Here is a 17,604-nt window from a genome sequence, read left to right as displayed (position 1 = left end):
TAAAAAGAACAAGTGAGCAACTTCTGCCCACTTTAAATAATATTCCGATTTAACGCAAAGTTCAATGATGACGTATTGAACTTTGAATGTAAAATGGGTTTTTATTCATAACTGAATACGAAACATTCTAATAACAATTAGAAAATGTGTCATATAATTTTTGTCCTAACAGAAATATTCACAAACTTATCCATGAACAGGCTCAATCAAACCGAGCCTGCAACATTTTACAATTTTGCCGTGTTGGGCTTTCTTTAGGGATTCTGTTATCACTATTTTTTTATATTTGTTATGCTGTATTTTCTATCACTTTGATTTTGTAAATTAGATATTCAAAAATTAATACCATGCAATTATTTAACCTTTTCAGAGAAGTCATTTATTGAGCATTGAAACTATTATTTTAACATTACAATTTAAATACTACACATATTAAAACATATCAGCTCTACTTAAACAAAATTGACAATGCTAACTTGCTTTTGCTCATTTTATAGCTTTATTTTATATCTCATATCAGGATGTTAATTGATTTCTCTCCAATTCAGTTTTCTTTTCAAGATCCGATAATCATTTATCTATTTGTTACCAGAGACACTCTTTGACATTGTCATGTTTTGATTTTTAATCTATATATTTAAGCGATCAATATTAATTTTCTCTAACTTTCCGCGAAGAGGTGCATTTTTATATCTGTCTGCATTTTATTGCTCGAAGAATTTCCCTTTTCTATAGAGATTCTTTTGTGGGACAGGGACTTTGTATTATTTCATGTAAGAAAGCTATACAGCTATTTAAGGAAACATCGATTGTTGTATACAGATGCTTGAAATAACAACTGAGGTCGGTCTCCATAAGTAAAGCTGGAAAATCGCCACGCTAAATGTAAAAAACAAAATTCAGTTTTACTGAATTTTTGTTTGGATGGTTTCCTAGAAGTAACAAAATTGTATGTACACCCATTGAGGATATGTGTTTATAATACGTACGTGTCTTTCTGCAGATGTGTGTGTACAAAAGGGGTATATAAGTACAGAAATGTTATTTAAAATAAATGACGTAAAAATTCATATGGGAACATGTCAGGTATTATTTTCCTCCAACATTTGACTAAACTGACATCAGAAACCATCGATAACATGTTGCGCTGCTAATAAGCTTAAATAAATATATCTAACGTCTGAACAATATGTAGTTAATCAGCTGGTGGCTCCCTAGGGAAAGACTAAATGCAAACAATATATCGGCTAAGACAACATAAATATGCCTTAAATACTTACCAATATATAAAAAAACTTCATTTTTCGGAGCCTAGGAAAATATTTGTGTTGAATAATTTATACTTTATAGAACATCTTTTTGCGTCAAACTTATGTTTGTTGTATATTGAGTCGGGGCTGAATTATTAATCCTTAATTAGCTCGTCTTTTATTTTTTCATGTATTAATTATTTTGTAGTTCTAGAATTTCAGAAAATAAACTTAGTTTCGTGTATACGTACAAACACGAGAGATGAATAAATTTGAATGTGTTACATTTTCCAGCACTTTAGGAAATCAGTAAAAAGACAATACAAGTTGTTGTTCAATTTCATTTTTTAATGACTTGCTTACTTGGTACTAAAGCAAAAGACAAAGCTATTCCCAACGTTTATTCAACACTATAACTTATTCAAAAAATAGCTATTAGATTTCAATAAATGACACATTATTTTTCTTTTAGTATTTATGTTACCGGTAAAACACAAAAATTATATTGTCGATCTTTCTTTCTATTGACCGTTTCAGACCAAATGATGTTCAATTGCATATATTTTCATATTTATATATTACTTCAAGTTCTTTTTATCAAAATTAATATTATTTCTGTTTAAAAAATGTATTTATATCATTCATAATTTGATGTCAGACATAATGCTACTTTATTTTACCATTTCTCATCCATTTTTGTCTAAATCAACAGCCCCTTCAAGAAATGGTGCACCAACTGTTACGTGTTGCTTTCTGTTTATTTTCTGTATTTATTTGTGTGTTAGGTTATTTGTCAGCAGGTTTGTTTTACTTAAAGACAAAAACGTTTGAATTATTATTTAAAACTTATCCTTCTTTAAGGCATATCTGTCATTCTGAAAAAAAAATGTTTAAATTCTTAAACAATAATCAGTTTTATACCAGAACGATAACATTTGTCAAAGCGGAAACTGAATTATTTATCAGAAAGAAAAACTCATTGCAAAAACATCATTTTCATATTGCAACAAACAATGACTCACAAATAGATTGTGTGAATGATGTAAATAGTGTATTACCAGAAATTATTCGATATCAAAGTTCATATTGTTTATATAATATCGGGCATGCCATATGGATTGTTTATACACATGACCTTTAAATAGCACATTAAATGTACAGTGAGAAATGAAGTGAGGTTTGTGTATATTGTAACACATATTTGAATAACATTACATTTCTATATGTCGTACTGTGTACATGTAGTATATGTTCCAAAGTTGACCTTGCTATGATATGACAAGTATTTCTTTATAAAAAATATTACAATCGGATGATTTTCAATAATCATTTATTTACAACCATATCAACATATCAGTGAATATTATGTTATAATGCGTGCTTTTATAAAATTACACAAAATGACCGATTCTAGTCGTGGGGGCCAAGTACGTGTTGCTTAATTCGGGCATGCTTGTTTTTACATCGCAGAATTATCGTTTTGATCCTAACTTGAGTCGAAATATCCTTGATTGTATAAAAGAAAGTATCAAGAATTATTCGATCTTAACAGACAATAGCTTAACTTTATTTTGTGATCAGGACTTTAGTCTGGGTGATAATCGGAATAATTCCAAAGAAATACAGACTGACTTTGAAATAAAAAGTTGATGATTTGAGCAGACATCAGAATAAATTAATGCGTATCATTATAATTTAATCTTGTCAACGAGAAATGCACGTGTATAACCAAATAAAGTGTGCTCGAATAAAACCATAACCACAGTGTGACCCAAAACAAGTTTAGAGTACAGACATATGGCTAAACAAGAAGAACTGTGATTGTGTTTCATGTATAGATATAACAAAATATAGAAGAAGAAAAAACAACAGGATCCCTCCCTAAAAACGGCCAAAAACGATGAAAATGAGACTGCTGATGGCTCGGTTTGACTGGTCATGGATTGTAATGTAGGTTTAAGCTAACGTCCACATCCCCCTAGCACCCCTTAAATAGAATGCAAGATGTAAAATGATTTTTTATATTAATGAATACCATGCAATAATGCTGAAGTATAACTAAAAGCTAAGAAATTAGGAACTATAATAGATCTCCCACGTCTCAGAAAAGAATATGCAATACAAATTTGTTTCGCTTTTTAGTTGCTCAGCACATATATTCCATTTAATTCTATAGTACACTATCTTTCATAAAACTTTTCTTATTTATTTATTCGTTTTTAAACTTGCAGAACTTGTGTTTATTTAACGAATACATGTATACCTTTATCATATTTCACTGTAAGGTAAATTTATTTTAATGTGATTTAGACACAACATTAGATGACGAACGGTCTAGTCCATAACACGATATCGCATTGATAAAAAATGATCCAGTCGTACACCATTAAGTTACAGACATTACATGATCACATATAAATTGAAACCCTTGTAATATTTATATGGGTCGACAGGAATATGTTTGTAAATTTACTGTTTTGTAAATAATAATATATTTTGAAATAATTATTAGGCTTTTTTAACTGATTTCGTCCAAAATATAAAAAATGCTAAACATTCTTATAACAACCATATACAACACTAAAACTAACAATTGTAAGCACGGAATAAAGCAATGTTGTGTTTTTATGACAGGCGGCAAACACCCTTAAAGTAAATGTTAGACAGTAATATCTAATTAATTCTTAAATTGCTTTTAATGAGCCATCTTTATCAAATTATGAGGATTGAGTTGAGTTGATGTCCTTTCATCTGATATTAAATACATACAGGCATTATATTGAGACGTGGATTTGTATTAACGTGTAAGTCATATTCAGTAACTGAAGTAATTGTCTTCATTTATTTATTTGATACATTAACATTATAAAAGAAAATTTAAACGCGCTATATTAACCAATTCAGTTACAAACAAATCATAATGCTGTAGCAAAATAGTTTGTGCTTATTAATTTGTTATTAAATTACACCAGCAATAGAGGTATGCCTGTTTCATATTAAAATATTCATTTCAAATTAAAATACTTTTCTAAAATGTTAAAATTCCTGCACCTATAATATACTTAATATTATCTGCGTAAATTGCCGACTATAAACACACATTTAATACATATCATGTCAATTTCAACTTTATTTTACGACGTCATTGTATCTTACTGAAGTTTATAAAAAAAAATAGTTGAAGTTTTCAGAAATGCAACTCTGTATATATTATCAAAATATTCCGCTATTGAAAGTTAATCTAACGTTGATAATAACCACACAACAAATATGACACAATGTACCTTGTGTCTGATCCTCCGAGACATTTGAATACACGTGTCATAATTATTATATTCCCAAGTGAACTCATTTTTCTTTCTAATTGCGATAACTCGTGTCTTCATTTCCCGAACATAATTCCAAAATAACTCATCTTTTCCCATTACAACGTTCTTTTCTCTACATATTATTGCCTTAATAAAGTTTCTATTTATTTCCGTGGCGTTTGTGTATAGTTATTAAGGTAACTGCAGTTCTTTTTTGCAATGCTGATAACCTTATTTCTATCGTTATTACATTTTGAAAATGTCATTTGACATATGACAATAAATAGGGCATGGATAAATTCGAGTATTAGCACCGAAATTAGGAAGAAATGATGAAGGTAAGTCAAAACTCTAAAAAATATTTTAGGTAGCAACGTGGGCCATTTGTTACGAATTGTTATATCATAGTATTATCAAAGTGTCTTTTCCGTAAGTTCTTTCCGGTAAATTAATTGTTTCTCTCTTTTTTGAGACGTTATAATGAAATTTTCTCAATAAGTGTTTATTAAGAGAGTACATTTATATTTTTATCACATCCCACTGAAAGGTATTTAGTGCCATTCCTAATACCAATGCAACAATTTGAATAAAGTTTCGGCCAACTTGACGTAAAGATACCAAGAGTTTATAACGGTGACGAACTGTCTTGTTTATAAAGCAATATTGCAACAATATAAAGAAATGATTCAGTCGTAAACCATTACGATACATACATAACATGATCAGATATGAATGGTCACCCTTGTAATTTTTCCATGATAATTGAAAGACTGGCATTACTCGTTAGACAATACTATTTATGAATTCGTAAAGTACATGTGACCAGTCATCATTGTCATATTATCTAGGCTTTGTCGAGTTGTTGTGTGTATTCATATGATATTGAATATATACAAACTATTATGGAGACGTGGATTCGTTTTAAGATATCAAGTTACGTTACAAACCAATAAAAATTCAGTAGCCGAACGTAATTTGTTCATGTATTTGTTATTTAATAAACACACATTATACAAAGACATGAAAGTTTCAAATTTAGACATTACACACAAACAACGCAATGCTCTTATTTATTTTTTATTTAATAATACAAGTAATACAGGTTTGAATATTTCATTTTAAGATAATAATGATTGTAGTTAAAACAGTTTAATTAAAGTTTAATGCGCAACCCTATCATATTTTAAATATTGTCTGACGTGTGTAAAATATCAACAACAAACATTTAATTTATTGCAAATGATATCCATTTCAACTTTATTTTTGTATCTACGTTTAAATTTGTGGCAGTCATTATATTTTATTGAAGCTTATAAATTAAAATATCATAGTTTGGCAACTATTTTATCAGTATGCCTTACCAAAATATTCTGCTATTAAAAGTAATTTTGATAATAGCCACACAAAAAATATGACACAATGTACTTGATGTCGTATCCTCCGAGACTTCACATTTAACTCTATAACAGCGAACACGAAGGATTTGAATATAAATGTCGTAATTATTATATTCCCAATTGAACTCATTTTTTTCTCAAACTGCGAGATGTAGTGTTTTCATTTCCCGAACGTTAATTCCAAAATAACTCATCTTTTCCCAAGACAGGCTTTTTTCAACTATGTTACTTTTACTCGTACTGCCCTAACAGAGTCTCTTTTTGCCGTAGCAGTGCAAAGAGAAAAATAACATATAGCTTGCACACACAAATACTATATGAATGGATAATAAATCTATAGTTTTTAGATCATTTTTGTTATTAAAAAAGGTATCTGAACACTTTAATGTCACGTTTCTGGATTCGTTTGTCAAACGTTGTTTGGCGTTTCAGCATATTTATTAAGGTAAGTGGAGTTGTTTTTTTTGAAATGTCGATAACCTTATTTCTATCATTATCAGACGTAGAAAATGTTATTTGATATATGACAATAAATAGGGCATGATTCGAGTATTAGCACCAAGATAAACAAGAAATCATAAAGGTTGGTCAAAACATATCAAAAGGAACCTTATTTGATAATTGTTCTGGCTATAAACTTAAGCGTTTAGATACAATGGTATTTGTAAGTTACATTCAAAATGATCTTGTAAAATATTAAAAATCATCACATGTCAAAAGTTTGTCATCACATGTCAAAAGTATGTTAATGTTTATTTTGGTTAAATAGAAATCCATACATCCATTTGAGCATATTTCCATGCATAAATTTGAAAAAATCAGGAAGTAATATAGAAATAAAAGACATCAATCTCAGATCATTCCGAGAATGTCTTTGCAAATTCCAATTATTTATTTAATTTTGTTGTGATTAATGCTTCCGAGGGATCACTTTGTTTCCAGACTTTTGCCAATATAATAGGCAGAACTATCCCCAAAAAATATTATTCCACAAGTAGAGACTGCAATAGTAAAATTTATGTCTAGAATTAACGTTTCACCAAATGTCGTATAGAACGAGCGTTTTAATTGGTTTTAATCGCTCATGAAATCGTAAGGCATATACACACCTCTTATCGACTGGATATCGGCGACAAATCTCACGGCTGATAAATGTAAATGGTTCGGTCATGGATATCCGACGGTGGTGTTTTGGGGAATAAGTTAAACTCAAAATAGTAGAACATCAAAATCATTTGATCTTGTTTGCAAAACAGCTCGCAAGAAAGTGTCAATTTGTATCAATTCTGTCAAGATATATATTTCATAAATAACTCTTTCCTGGAATGTTTTGTATGGCGACCTCATCAATTTAAAGTAATATTTTTCTGAAGAAATGTGCATCAATCGATAACACTGTGCAAATGAATGACAAATGATATTTTTATATAACATTAAAATGAAAAAATGAAACAAATAATTTATGAGTATGCCAATTAAATGCTTCATTTTAATAACATTTATTCTTTGGACAAAAGTAAATAATGAACTTAGAACTTGAGTATAATAAAAATTTATTCCTTTACGCATTTACCGATACATGAAATTATAATTTGGTAACGGATAATGCTGGTCAACCATAGACATATTGAGATTAATGAAAAACCTATCTTTTTTAACCTGTTGTATTTTGTCTACAGCCTTTTGTACAAAATCTAAAATAATTAATTTGCTTTAGTTCTATATTAGATTATTGCGACCTGACATTACATTACAGTCAAAAGGACACAAAAGGCTGTTCCTTAGCAATCTCTAATATAAGATTTTTGTGTTCTTTAGATAATTCATATTATAATGCTGCCTTTCACGAATATAATGCTTATTTTTTATGGAGAAAAGGTCAACACTGTCAAGAAGAGATAAATTAAAGGGACATTATATTTGGGTGATTTATGTTTTACATATTTGTCGATAATATTTTCAGTGCATTTGATTTAACATTATATTGAAAATGAATATGATATTTAGAGTAAAATATATACTTTTGTCTTAAAAGTATTTACTAAAAATAACATCCCAACACATATTTATACAGTCAAAAGTGACACTTTTTTCAGTGGCTAGCAATGCACGTTTTTCAACTTACGACAAATTCTCTTTTAGATGTTAAATCAATATTAGAAGCATTTTTAAGAAGATGTTAGTCAAATTGAAGAAAATTGTGAGGAGAATAGACAAAAGTTATACAGACTAATTTATCAAAAGGGAGTTGGTTAAGGACTACTACTGTCTTTCTATTTTCTGTAAAACAAATAACTTTGTTTTAGAAGTAAAAACTATATCACTAACGATAACATCTGTAATAATCTCTGTTTATCAGTTTTCTATATAAGTAAATTATAAATTTAGAAAATTCAGTATTTTTGAACTGATATAACTATGATAACCAGTTAACGATTTTTATAACATGCTTTTTATTGGACAGTTATATAAATAGCCTGATTATATCTGAATGTAGATGAAAATGATATGATCTAAATAAGTTGAAATATCGTCAGACATACACGCCGTCGTGAGTAAAATGTGCTTGATTAAGAGGAGCACATGAAACTACGCCAACACTTGAAAATATTACATCTGGTCTTCACTTTGTTAAATATATATCGATCCAACATGCAAAACAAACACATATCCTCTTAAGTATGTAATACTTGTATATTCAAATAGACTTATGTACTATGCCATATAAATAGATACGTATAATACCAGCAATAATTCTAAAAAGAACAAGTGAGCAGTTTTTGCTTACCTTGAATAATGTTCCAGTGTAACGAAAAAAAGGTAGGATGACGATTGAACTTTTGAATGTAAAACGAGGTTTTATCTCATTACTGATAACAAAACATTGTAATAATATTAGAAAATTTTAGCGATATTTTGTGTATTAACAGCAATTTTCACAACTTTTGTTGTTTTTCCTTTACTTTGATTTTGTAAATGAGATATTTGAAAAGCAAATATTTTACCAATTCAGAGATATAACGGAAATGAAACTATTAATTTGACATTTAATACAACACATGCATCAAACATATATCAGCTCTACTAAAATCAAAAGTGACAATGCTTACTTGTTTTTGCTCACTATATAGCACTTCTTCATATCTTATGCCAGGATGTTAATTGTTTTCTCTCCAATTCAGTTTTCTTTTCAAGACCCGGTTATCATTCGTCTATTTGTAACCAGAAACACTTCTGAATTGCCATGCATTTAGGCGATCAATATTAATTTTCTCTAACTTTTCTTGAAGAGGTGCATTTTGATATCTGTCTCGAAGAATTTCCCATTTTTTATAGTCTTAGAGATTCTTTTTTTGGGACAGGGATTTTGCATAATTTCATGCAAGAAAGCTATACAGCTAGTTTAAGAAACGTCGGTGGTTCTATATAGATGCCTGAAATAACAACTGAGGTAGATTTGTCTCCACAAGTAAAGCTGAAATGTTTCCAAGCTAAATGTCAGTTTTACTGAGTTTTTGGATGGTTTGCTAGAAGTAAAAGAATTGTATGTACACCCATAGAGTTTCGTACAAAACGATATTATTTTAATCTCTAGGTCGTAGGAGTTCTCCTAATAACTAAAATAATTTCTAGGAAAGGAAAACGAAGTTCTTAATAAAATGTAAATAGATTTTAGATGTAATTTTAAATAATTTACATAAAAGATCATATGGGAACGTGACAGATATTCTTTTTCTCCATCATTTGACTAAACTGACATTAGAAACCATCGATAACATGTGGCGCTGCTCATTTGCTTAAATAAATATATCTAACGTCTGAACGATATGTACTTAATCAGATTATAAAAAGTCTTATTGGCTCCATAGGGAAAAACTCACAACACGAAATGCAAACAATATATCGACTAAGACAACATTAATACTCCTTAAATACTTACTGAAATCAAATACTTAATTTGCCGAAGTCTAGGAAAATATTTGTGTTGAATGATTTATACTTTATAGAACATCTTTTTGCGTCAAGTTTATGTTTGTTGCATATTCAGTCATGCTTAATTGGGTTTTATTACATTTTTTTCTATTAGTTATTCTACAATTTCATTTCAGAAAATAAACGTAGTTTCGTGTATAGGTACAAACATGATAGATGAATAATTTTGAATGTGATACATTTTCCAGCACCTAAGGAAATCAGTAAAAAAACAATATAAGTTGTTGTTCAATTTTATTTTTATGACTTGCTTACTTTTCATATCAAGAGGCACTAAAACAAAAGACAAAGCTATTCCCAACGTTTATTCAACACTATAACTTATTCAAAAACAGTTATTAGATTTCTATAAATGACACATTATTTTTTATTATTTATGTTACCGGTAAAACACAAAAATTATATTGTCGATCTTTCTTTCTATTGACCATTTCAGACCAAATTGATGTCAAATTGCATATATTTTCATATTTATATAATACTTCAAGTTCTTTTTATCAAAATTAATATTATTTCTGTTTAAAAATTATATTTATATCATTCATAATTTGATGCCGGTTTACCATACTCGGTAACTGGTCACATTAAATGTATAGACAGTTCGTACGCCAATTATATTTTGCGTTTGTACATATACCAAAATTGTATTGTTTATATTCTAAAATGGATTTTTTAATAATGAATGCTTAATTAGGTTGTTCAAAAGTCATAAACTTTTATTTCTGAATTCTTGTGATCCCGTGGTTGCTCCGCTCTAACGACACTTGACACCTGCAAATGACTAAACATGCAATTCTACCACATAGTATAATATTTTATTGATAGTTTCTACAAACATGATACTAGCTACTAACATGATTGATGGTAAAATTGTTCACCTATCAGCCACTATATCCATAATCATTTTAATAAACTGTTAGTTGTTTACAAAGTAAATTTAATTTTTTTCGTTGTTTAACATCGGATAATAAAGTTTAGTTATGACGTAAATATTCCAATTACAGCTATCAGTTATTTTAACATATATTTTTCTTTGTCATTAGCCTATTTTGTGAGTGTGTTGTTATGCTTATTTCTACGCAAAATAACTCTATTGACATTATATCATTCATCCAAAAGAAGAAAAGACAAAAATATTACCCATTTTTATAATGGTGCGTTTTTTCCTGGACGTTGAGGTTGACGAAAAGTAATTTTGTAGCACTTTGTAACTTTGAGTATTTGTTATACTTCCTTTCGTTTATCTGTTGTTTAATGGTCAGTGTCAATACGTCTTTGTATCAGACTAAAAGCATCACCTTTTAAGCAAGTGTGTCAGATAATTATTTATTGGGGCGTAGATCATTCTTGTCGTAAAGACGACGTTACGTTAGCGGGAACGGAAGGCAGACAACGTTACGTTGGCGGGAAGAAGAGTTCATACGACGTCATTTCCGTTGTATTGTTATTTTACCGTAAATAAACATTATCATTTTAGACACAACGCAAAGTAGTTGCTTCTCATTTCACTGACCACTTTTACATTTTGGTGCCGTGACAAAAACAGAAATTATGGATATTTTGAGAATAAAGAAGAGAAGAAGTGCACATAAGGCTGTGATAACACGTCAACTTGGCAAATTAGAAGAATATGCGGGCGATAATACGCACTTTACTACCGTTATTGAAACTCTACGTAACAAACTTATGGCGCTGGAAGAGATCAACGAGGAGATAATGTCGCAGGTAGATGAGGTAGACATGGAGACCGAGATGCTCGAGACTGAGGACTATATGCTGGAAGTTCGGCTACGCATTGGAGATTTGGAGGCTCAACACCGCGCTGCCGTGGAGATCACCCGTTCCCCACAGATTACCCTTGAGAATACCACACTTGAGGAGCCCCTAAATAGTAACAACCATGAGACCGCACAACCCGTGCACAGTAACGCTGATTGAACTTCCGGGAACCGAATTAATAGCACATCGGCTAATAACGTAAGTAACATTTCAATTCAGTCTGCTTCACAGTTTCATAAACTTCCGAAGCTTACACTACCAAATTGTACTGGAGACATTTTAGAGTGGCAAACATTTTGGGATTGTTACGAGTCAAGTATACATAACAACATGTCACTTTCTGAGGTGCAGAAATTTTGCTATCTGAAAACTCTATTGTCCGACGATGCTGCCAGTGTGATTGATGGTTTGAATGTTACACATGGAAACTATTCAGAAGCTATACATTTACTCAAGGAACGTTTTGGTCAGACACATAAAGTTGTAAATGCGTACATGCAAGGTTTGCTGGATTTACCTAGACCAACTTCCCAACTGTCCAGTCTAAGACCGTTTCAAGAAAAGATGGAGGCATATATCCGTGGTCTACAGTCCCTAGGTCAAGGTCATGAGTCCTTTGGAAATTTACTTATACCGGTCATACTTGAAAAACTTCCGGCGGAGATCAAGCGGAACATGACACGCGACCATGGCGGGAGTGAATGGCGACTTCCGGAACTTAGGAGAGCGTTAAAGAAGGAGATAAATATAATAGATTCAGGCCAGCCAACACAGACTACATATGAACATTTGGCAACTGCATCTTTCCTTACAAGCACAAGACCAACACAAAAGAAGAAAAGTTTAAAGCACATACAAGAAGTCCAAATACCCCAACGCCCCCAATGTCCTTTCTGCAGTGAAAAACATTTTGCTAATGACTGTAAAAACATCATAAATCCTAGGGAGAGAAAAGCCATTATTCATCGCAAGAAACAGTGTTTCAACTGTTTAGGCAAACATCTTGTTGCTTCCTGTCGCTCAAAACACCGGTGTAGAAAATGCAACCGGAAACACCATACCAGCATTTGCGATCAGAGTATCGGAAGCTCACTGAACACATCGGCTCCAAGTTTCGTCCCTACTTCCGGTAGTGAAGCAACAACGCATCTTACTTCCGGTTCCAGTGTACAATCGGCTATTCTACATTCTGCAACACAAAGTAGAAACAACGTTTTACTGAAGACTGCTGTTGCTGAGGTTACTTCCGGTCACGCCTGTGCTAAAGCAAACATTTTATTTGACGAAGGAGCGCAGCGTTCATTTATTACTCATGAACTCGCCGAAACACTACAATTACAGAGACGCGGGTCTGAAGTTGTACATCTGGCTGCATTCGGGGCGGAGTCCAAGAAAGTCGGCCATTTTGAAACCGCCACAGTTTACTTGATAACTGACAACTCAGAGAAAATTGCCATTGATGTCTTAATTGTGCCGTCTATTGCTGTGCCTTTACGTAACCAAATACGAGCTGCCACACATTTGCCATATTTACGAGGTTTGAAACTAGCCCATCCAGTACCGGAAGTTGACACATTCAACATATCATTACTAATTGGAGCGGATAGATATTGGGAGATCATTGGAGACCGTATTATACGGGGCGACGGACCGACAGCTGTCCAGTCAAAGATTGGTTTTCTTCTGTCCGGACCACTTCCGGTGACGTCATCAAGTACCGCTACGAACTACATTATGAATATTATTACATCTGCACCAGATTATGATGATCTTGAGCGATTCTGGAAATTAGAATCCATCGGCATTTTACCCGAAGCAGAAGAAAAAGCTTCTGACTTACATAATTATCAGAAGAACTGCATTACCTTTGAAAATGACAAGTATACTGCTTCGTTGCCATGGAAACCTGATCACCCTAATTTACCCGACAACTATAACATCACATTAAGAAGAACTCAGAACACAATACGACGACTACGTGAAGACCCCCCTTTACTACAAAAGTACGACGGCATAATTAAAGACCAGGAAAAGAGAGGATTTATAGAGAAAGTGAATGTTTTATCAAGTGAGCGTCCCGTGCACTATATCCCACATCACGGAGTTAAGAAACATTCGGCCACCACCCCTATCCGTATTGTGTTTGACTGTAGTTGTCGTCAAAACAAAAATTCACCGAGTCTTAATGATTGCCTTGAATCAACCCCTCCTGAGATCAACGAATTGACAAGTATCTTAGTGAACTTAAGGAAGCACAGATATGCCGTCTGCACAGATATTGAAAAGGCTTTTCTTCAAATACAACTCAACGAGAATGATCGTGACGTCACACGATTTCTATGGTTGAACGACATTTATGATCCAAATAGTGACCTTACAACATACAGATTCAAGTCCGTGCTTTTTGGTGCCACATGTTCACCATTTATACTTCATGCCACTTTAACCAAGCATCTGAGTGCCAATGATCATAATTGGGTGAGTGCAATACTTAAGAAAGACTTATATGTTGATAACGTGATGTCTAGCTTTTCTGACGAGAGTACTCTACTTGACTACTTCCAGAACACACGCAAATTGATGACATCTGCTGGTTTTAACTTACGGTCCTGGAGCTCTAACAACAGTTCTCTGCGCAGCCTAGCGGAAGCGGAAGCAGTAGCAGAAACTGAAGAAATAACTAACATCCTTGGAATGAAATGGGACCCGATATCAGACCAGATTTTCTTAGCACAGAAGACCATTTCTACTTCCCAATTTATGACAAAACGTGTCATACTCAAGGAAACAGCGAAGATTTATGACCCCCTTGGCTTCCTGACCCCACTCACAATTCGTGCAAAAATCCTACTTCAAGATATTTGGAAGCAAAAGTTCGAGTGGGACATGTCCCTACCAGATGACCTACAGACCCAATGGTATAACTTTGCTAAAGACTTAAACAGTGTAATCCCTACCAGATACCCGAGAAGTTACTTCAAGGATACTGACTCTTTGGCATTTACTTCCGGTATAGGCGACAGTGCTGCCAGCGCATCCTCAGATATTCATCTTCATGTGTTTTGGTCCGCCAGCCTTTAGGCCTATGGATCAGTAATATACATTACACGTAGTGACCAGTCTGCACGTGTTATGTCATGGACACGTGTCGCACTTTTGAAGCCTCTGACATTATCAAGGCTTGAACTTATGGCTGCAGTGATTGGTTCAAGACTTCTGCAGCACGTACTACAGACGATACCTACAGCATCCGTACACATGTGGTCTGACAGTCAAATTGTTCTTCACTGGCTGTCATCCAACCGGAAGTTGAAAACATTTGAACAGAATAGAGTGACTGAAATATACAATCTTACAGAGAACAAAAGGTGGATGTTCTGTCAGACCGAGCACAATCCGGCTGACATGTTGACAAGAGGAATGACAGCTACTGAATTTCTGAAGAATAGATTATGGGAGAAAGGTCCTGATTGGTTAACTGATGAAAGTCGGTACCCGAGCCAACCAGCTGTTGTAACAACTGTTTTACTCGCAGAAGAACAAGATGATACACTTGTTACCATGACAACCTACGGCATTCACAATGTCATTGATATCAACAGGTTTAGCCGTTACAGAAAGCTTCTTAGGGTGACAGCCTATATGATGAGATTCATTCAACATTGCCGATCTGCGAGAACTTCCGATAATACGTCAACTCTGACGTTAACTGTAAAAGAACTTGCCGATGCTGAGAAGTTGTGGCTTCATAATTGCCAAGCAACCACATATAGCGCTGAGATTACATGTATCAAGACCGGAAGGAGAAACCTAACGCTTGTTAGGCAACTACAATTATACCTTGACAATAATGGCTTCATTCGCTGTGGTGGTAGGATTCATAACGCCCCTTTAGCTGAGCAAACCCGATTCCCATATCTGCTTCCGGCAAACCACCAACTGACGAAACTTGTAATTATAGACGCCCATGAAAGACACTTACACGCAGGTACGAGTGCACTTATTACCCATATACGCCAGAAATATTGGATTCCATCAATACGCCAGTGTATTCAGAAATTACTCCGGAAGTGTAACCAGTGCCGCCGAGTGTCAGGAAGACCGTACACAGCGCCAGATCCCCCACCTTTGCCAAAGATACGAGTTCAAGATACACAACCTTTTACTGTGACTGGAGTTGATTTCACCGGAGCTTTACATTTACGAGGAAAAAACAAAAATGAGAAGGCATACATTTGTCTTTTTACTTGTGCTTCGACCAGAGCTGTTCATCTAGAAGTAGTCTCAGATATGACTGAATCTTCATTTTACAAGCGTTTAGGCGATTCAGTAGCAGAAAATCTCTACCCAAGGTTATGATATCTGATAACGGAACAACTTTTCAAGCAGCAGCAAATACAATACGCCAATTAATGAATTCTACTTCCGTAAAAGACACGTTACACAACCATGGTACAGAGTGGAGATTTATTCCCAAGCTCGCTCCCTGGTTTGGTGGTTGGTGGGAAAGATTAATCGGTCTTACCAAAACAGCTATCAAAAAGGTTCTTGGTGGTGCATACGTCACTTATGATACTCTCCAAACAATCGTAACAGAGGTAGAAAGCGTCATGAACGACCGTCCATTGACTTACGTTACGTCAGAGTCAACCGATCCAGAACCAATTACACCAGCTCATTTGCTATACGGACGGCGTTTGACAGCCCTGCCTTACAATGAAGATATATCCGAACCAAAACCAGTTTCAAGAGATGGGATTACCAAACAAGCGAGAATACAGTCACAGATCATTAGCCATTTCCGGGATAGGTGGCGCCACGAGTACTTGACGTCATTACGCCAGTATCACAAAACTACGGGAAACAATAGCCAAACGATAAAGGTCGGCGATGTAGTAATTATTCATGATGAAACCCCGAAATCACAGTGGAAATTAGGAACTATTGAACAACTGATCACTGGTAAAGATGGATTGACACGAGCAGCCATGGTTCGCACCAGTAACGGGCACACTACATCAAGACCAATTGTAAAGCTCTACCCCCTTGAGACTATGTAACAGTTACCATATTTTGCGCCTGGGAGGATGTCGTAAAGACGACGTTACGTTAGCGGGAACGGCAGGCAGACAACGTTACGTTGGCGGGAAGAAGAGTTTATACGACGTCATTTCCGTTGTATTGTTATTTTACCGTTAATAAACATTATCATTTTAGACACAACGCAAAGTAGTTGCTTCTTATTTCACTGACCACTTTTACAATTCTATTTTGTTTCGTTAGTGCTCAAATGGGCACTGTCAATGTTTATTTGTCAGACGTAATGTTTCTTCATTTTCCCATTTCTCTTCCATTTATGTCTAAAACAACAACGTTTCCAAGAAATGAAGCACCAACAAGAACGTGTGGCTTTCTATTCAGTTTTTTAAATTGATTTGTGTGTTAGATTATTTGTCACTTTGCTTGTTTTACTGTCATTTCTACTAGTAAAAACAGCGTTTAAATTATTTGAAAATTAACCGTCTTTAGAGCACATCAGTCATTCAGAAAAAAATGTTAATGTTGTTAAACAATCACCAGTTAAACCAGAATGATACAATTGGTCAAAGTGGAAACTGAAATATTTATCGGAAAGAAAGACTCATTGCAAAAGCATCATTTTCATATTGCAACCAACAATGACTCATAAAAATGTGTGAATCATGTCAATGTAGTTATATCAATTGCGTTTCTAGAAATTATTCTATATCAAAGTTCGCATTGTTTATATAGTATCAGGAATGCTATATTGAATGTTAATACACATGACATTTGAATAGCACATTCAATTTATAGCTAGAAATAACTTCTGAAGCGAGGTTTGTGTATATTGTAACA

The 17,604-nt window shown here is 33.5% G+C and overlaps 3 protein-coding genes across 3 annotated transcripts; all 3 read left to right on the top strand.

Moving 5' to 3' along the window:
• The first annotated feature begins 12,057 nt into the window (after positions 1-12,057).
• On the top strand, positions 12,058-14,808 carry LOC132750656 (uncharacterized). Its single transcript, XM_060740666.1, has one exon. It carries the CDS (start codon positions 12,058-12,060, stop codon positions 14,806-14,808), a length of 2,751 nt encoding a protein of 916 aa, XP_060596649.1.
• Positions 14,809-14,916: 108 nt separating this feature from the next.
• LOC132750655 (uncharacterized) lies at positions 14,917-16,086 on the top strand. Its single transcript, XM_060740664.1, has one exon. It carries the CDS (start codon positions 14,917-14,919, stop codon positions 16,084-16,086), a length of 1,170 nt encoding a protein of 389 aa, XP_060596647.1.
• Positions 16,083-16,787, top strand: LOC132750665 (uncharacterized). Its single transcript, XM_060740681.1, has one exon. The coding sequence runs from the start codon at positions 16,083-16,085 to the stop codon at positions 16,785-16,787; it is 705 nt and encodes a 234-aa protein (XP_060596664.1).
• The last annotated feature ends 817 nt before the right edge of the window (positions 16,788-17,604 follow it).

This window comes from Ruditapes philippinarum, unplaced genomic scaffold (assembly GCF_026571515.1).
Source record: "Ruditapes philippinarum isolate M1 unplaced genomic scaffold, ASM2657151v2 ctg72_1_1_1_1, whole genome shotgun sequence".
In the NCBI taxonomy this organism is placed as follows: Eukaryota; Metazoa; Mollusca; class Bivalvia; order Venerida; family Veneridae; genus Ruditapes; species Ruditapes philippinarum.
This window is presented reverse-complemented; position numbering and strand designations above follow the sequence as displayed.

What these genes read in the sequence shown, in the direction of transcription:
- LOC132750655 (XM_060740664.1), top strand. Translation starts at nt 14,917, where the DNA reads ATGGCTGCAGTGATTGGTTCAAGACTTCTGCAGCACGTACTACAGACG.
- LOC132750665 (XM_060740681.1), top strand. Translation starts at nt 16,083, where the DNA reads ATGATATCTGATAACGGAACAACTTTTCAAGCAGCAGCAAATACAATA.
- LOC132750656 (XM_060740666.1), top strand. Translation starts at nt 12,058, where the DNA reads ATGTCACTTTCTGAGGTGCAGAAATTTTGCTATCTGAAAACTCTATTG.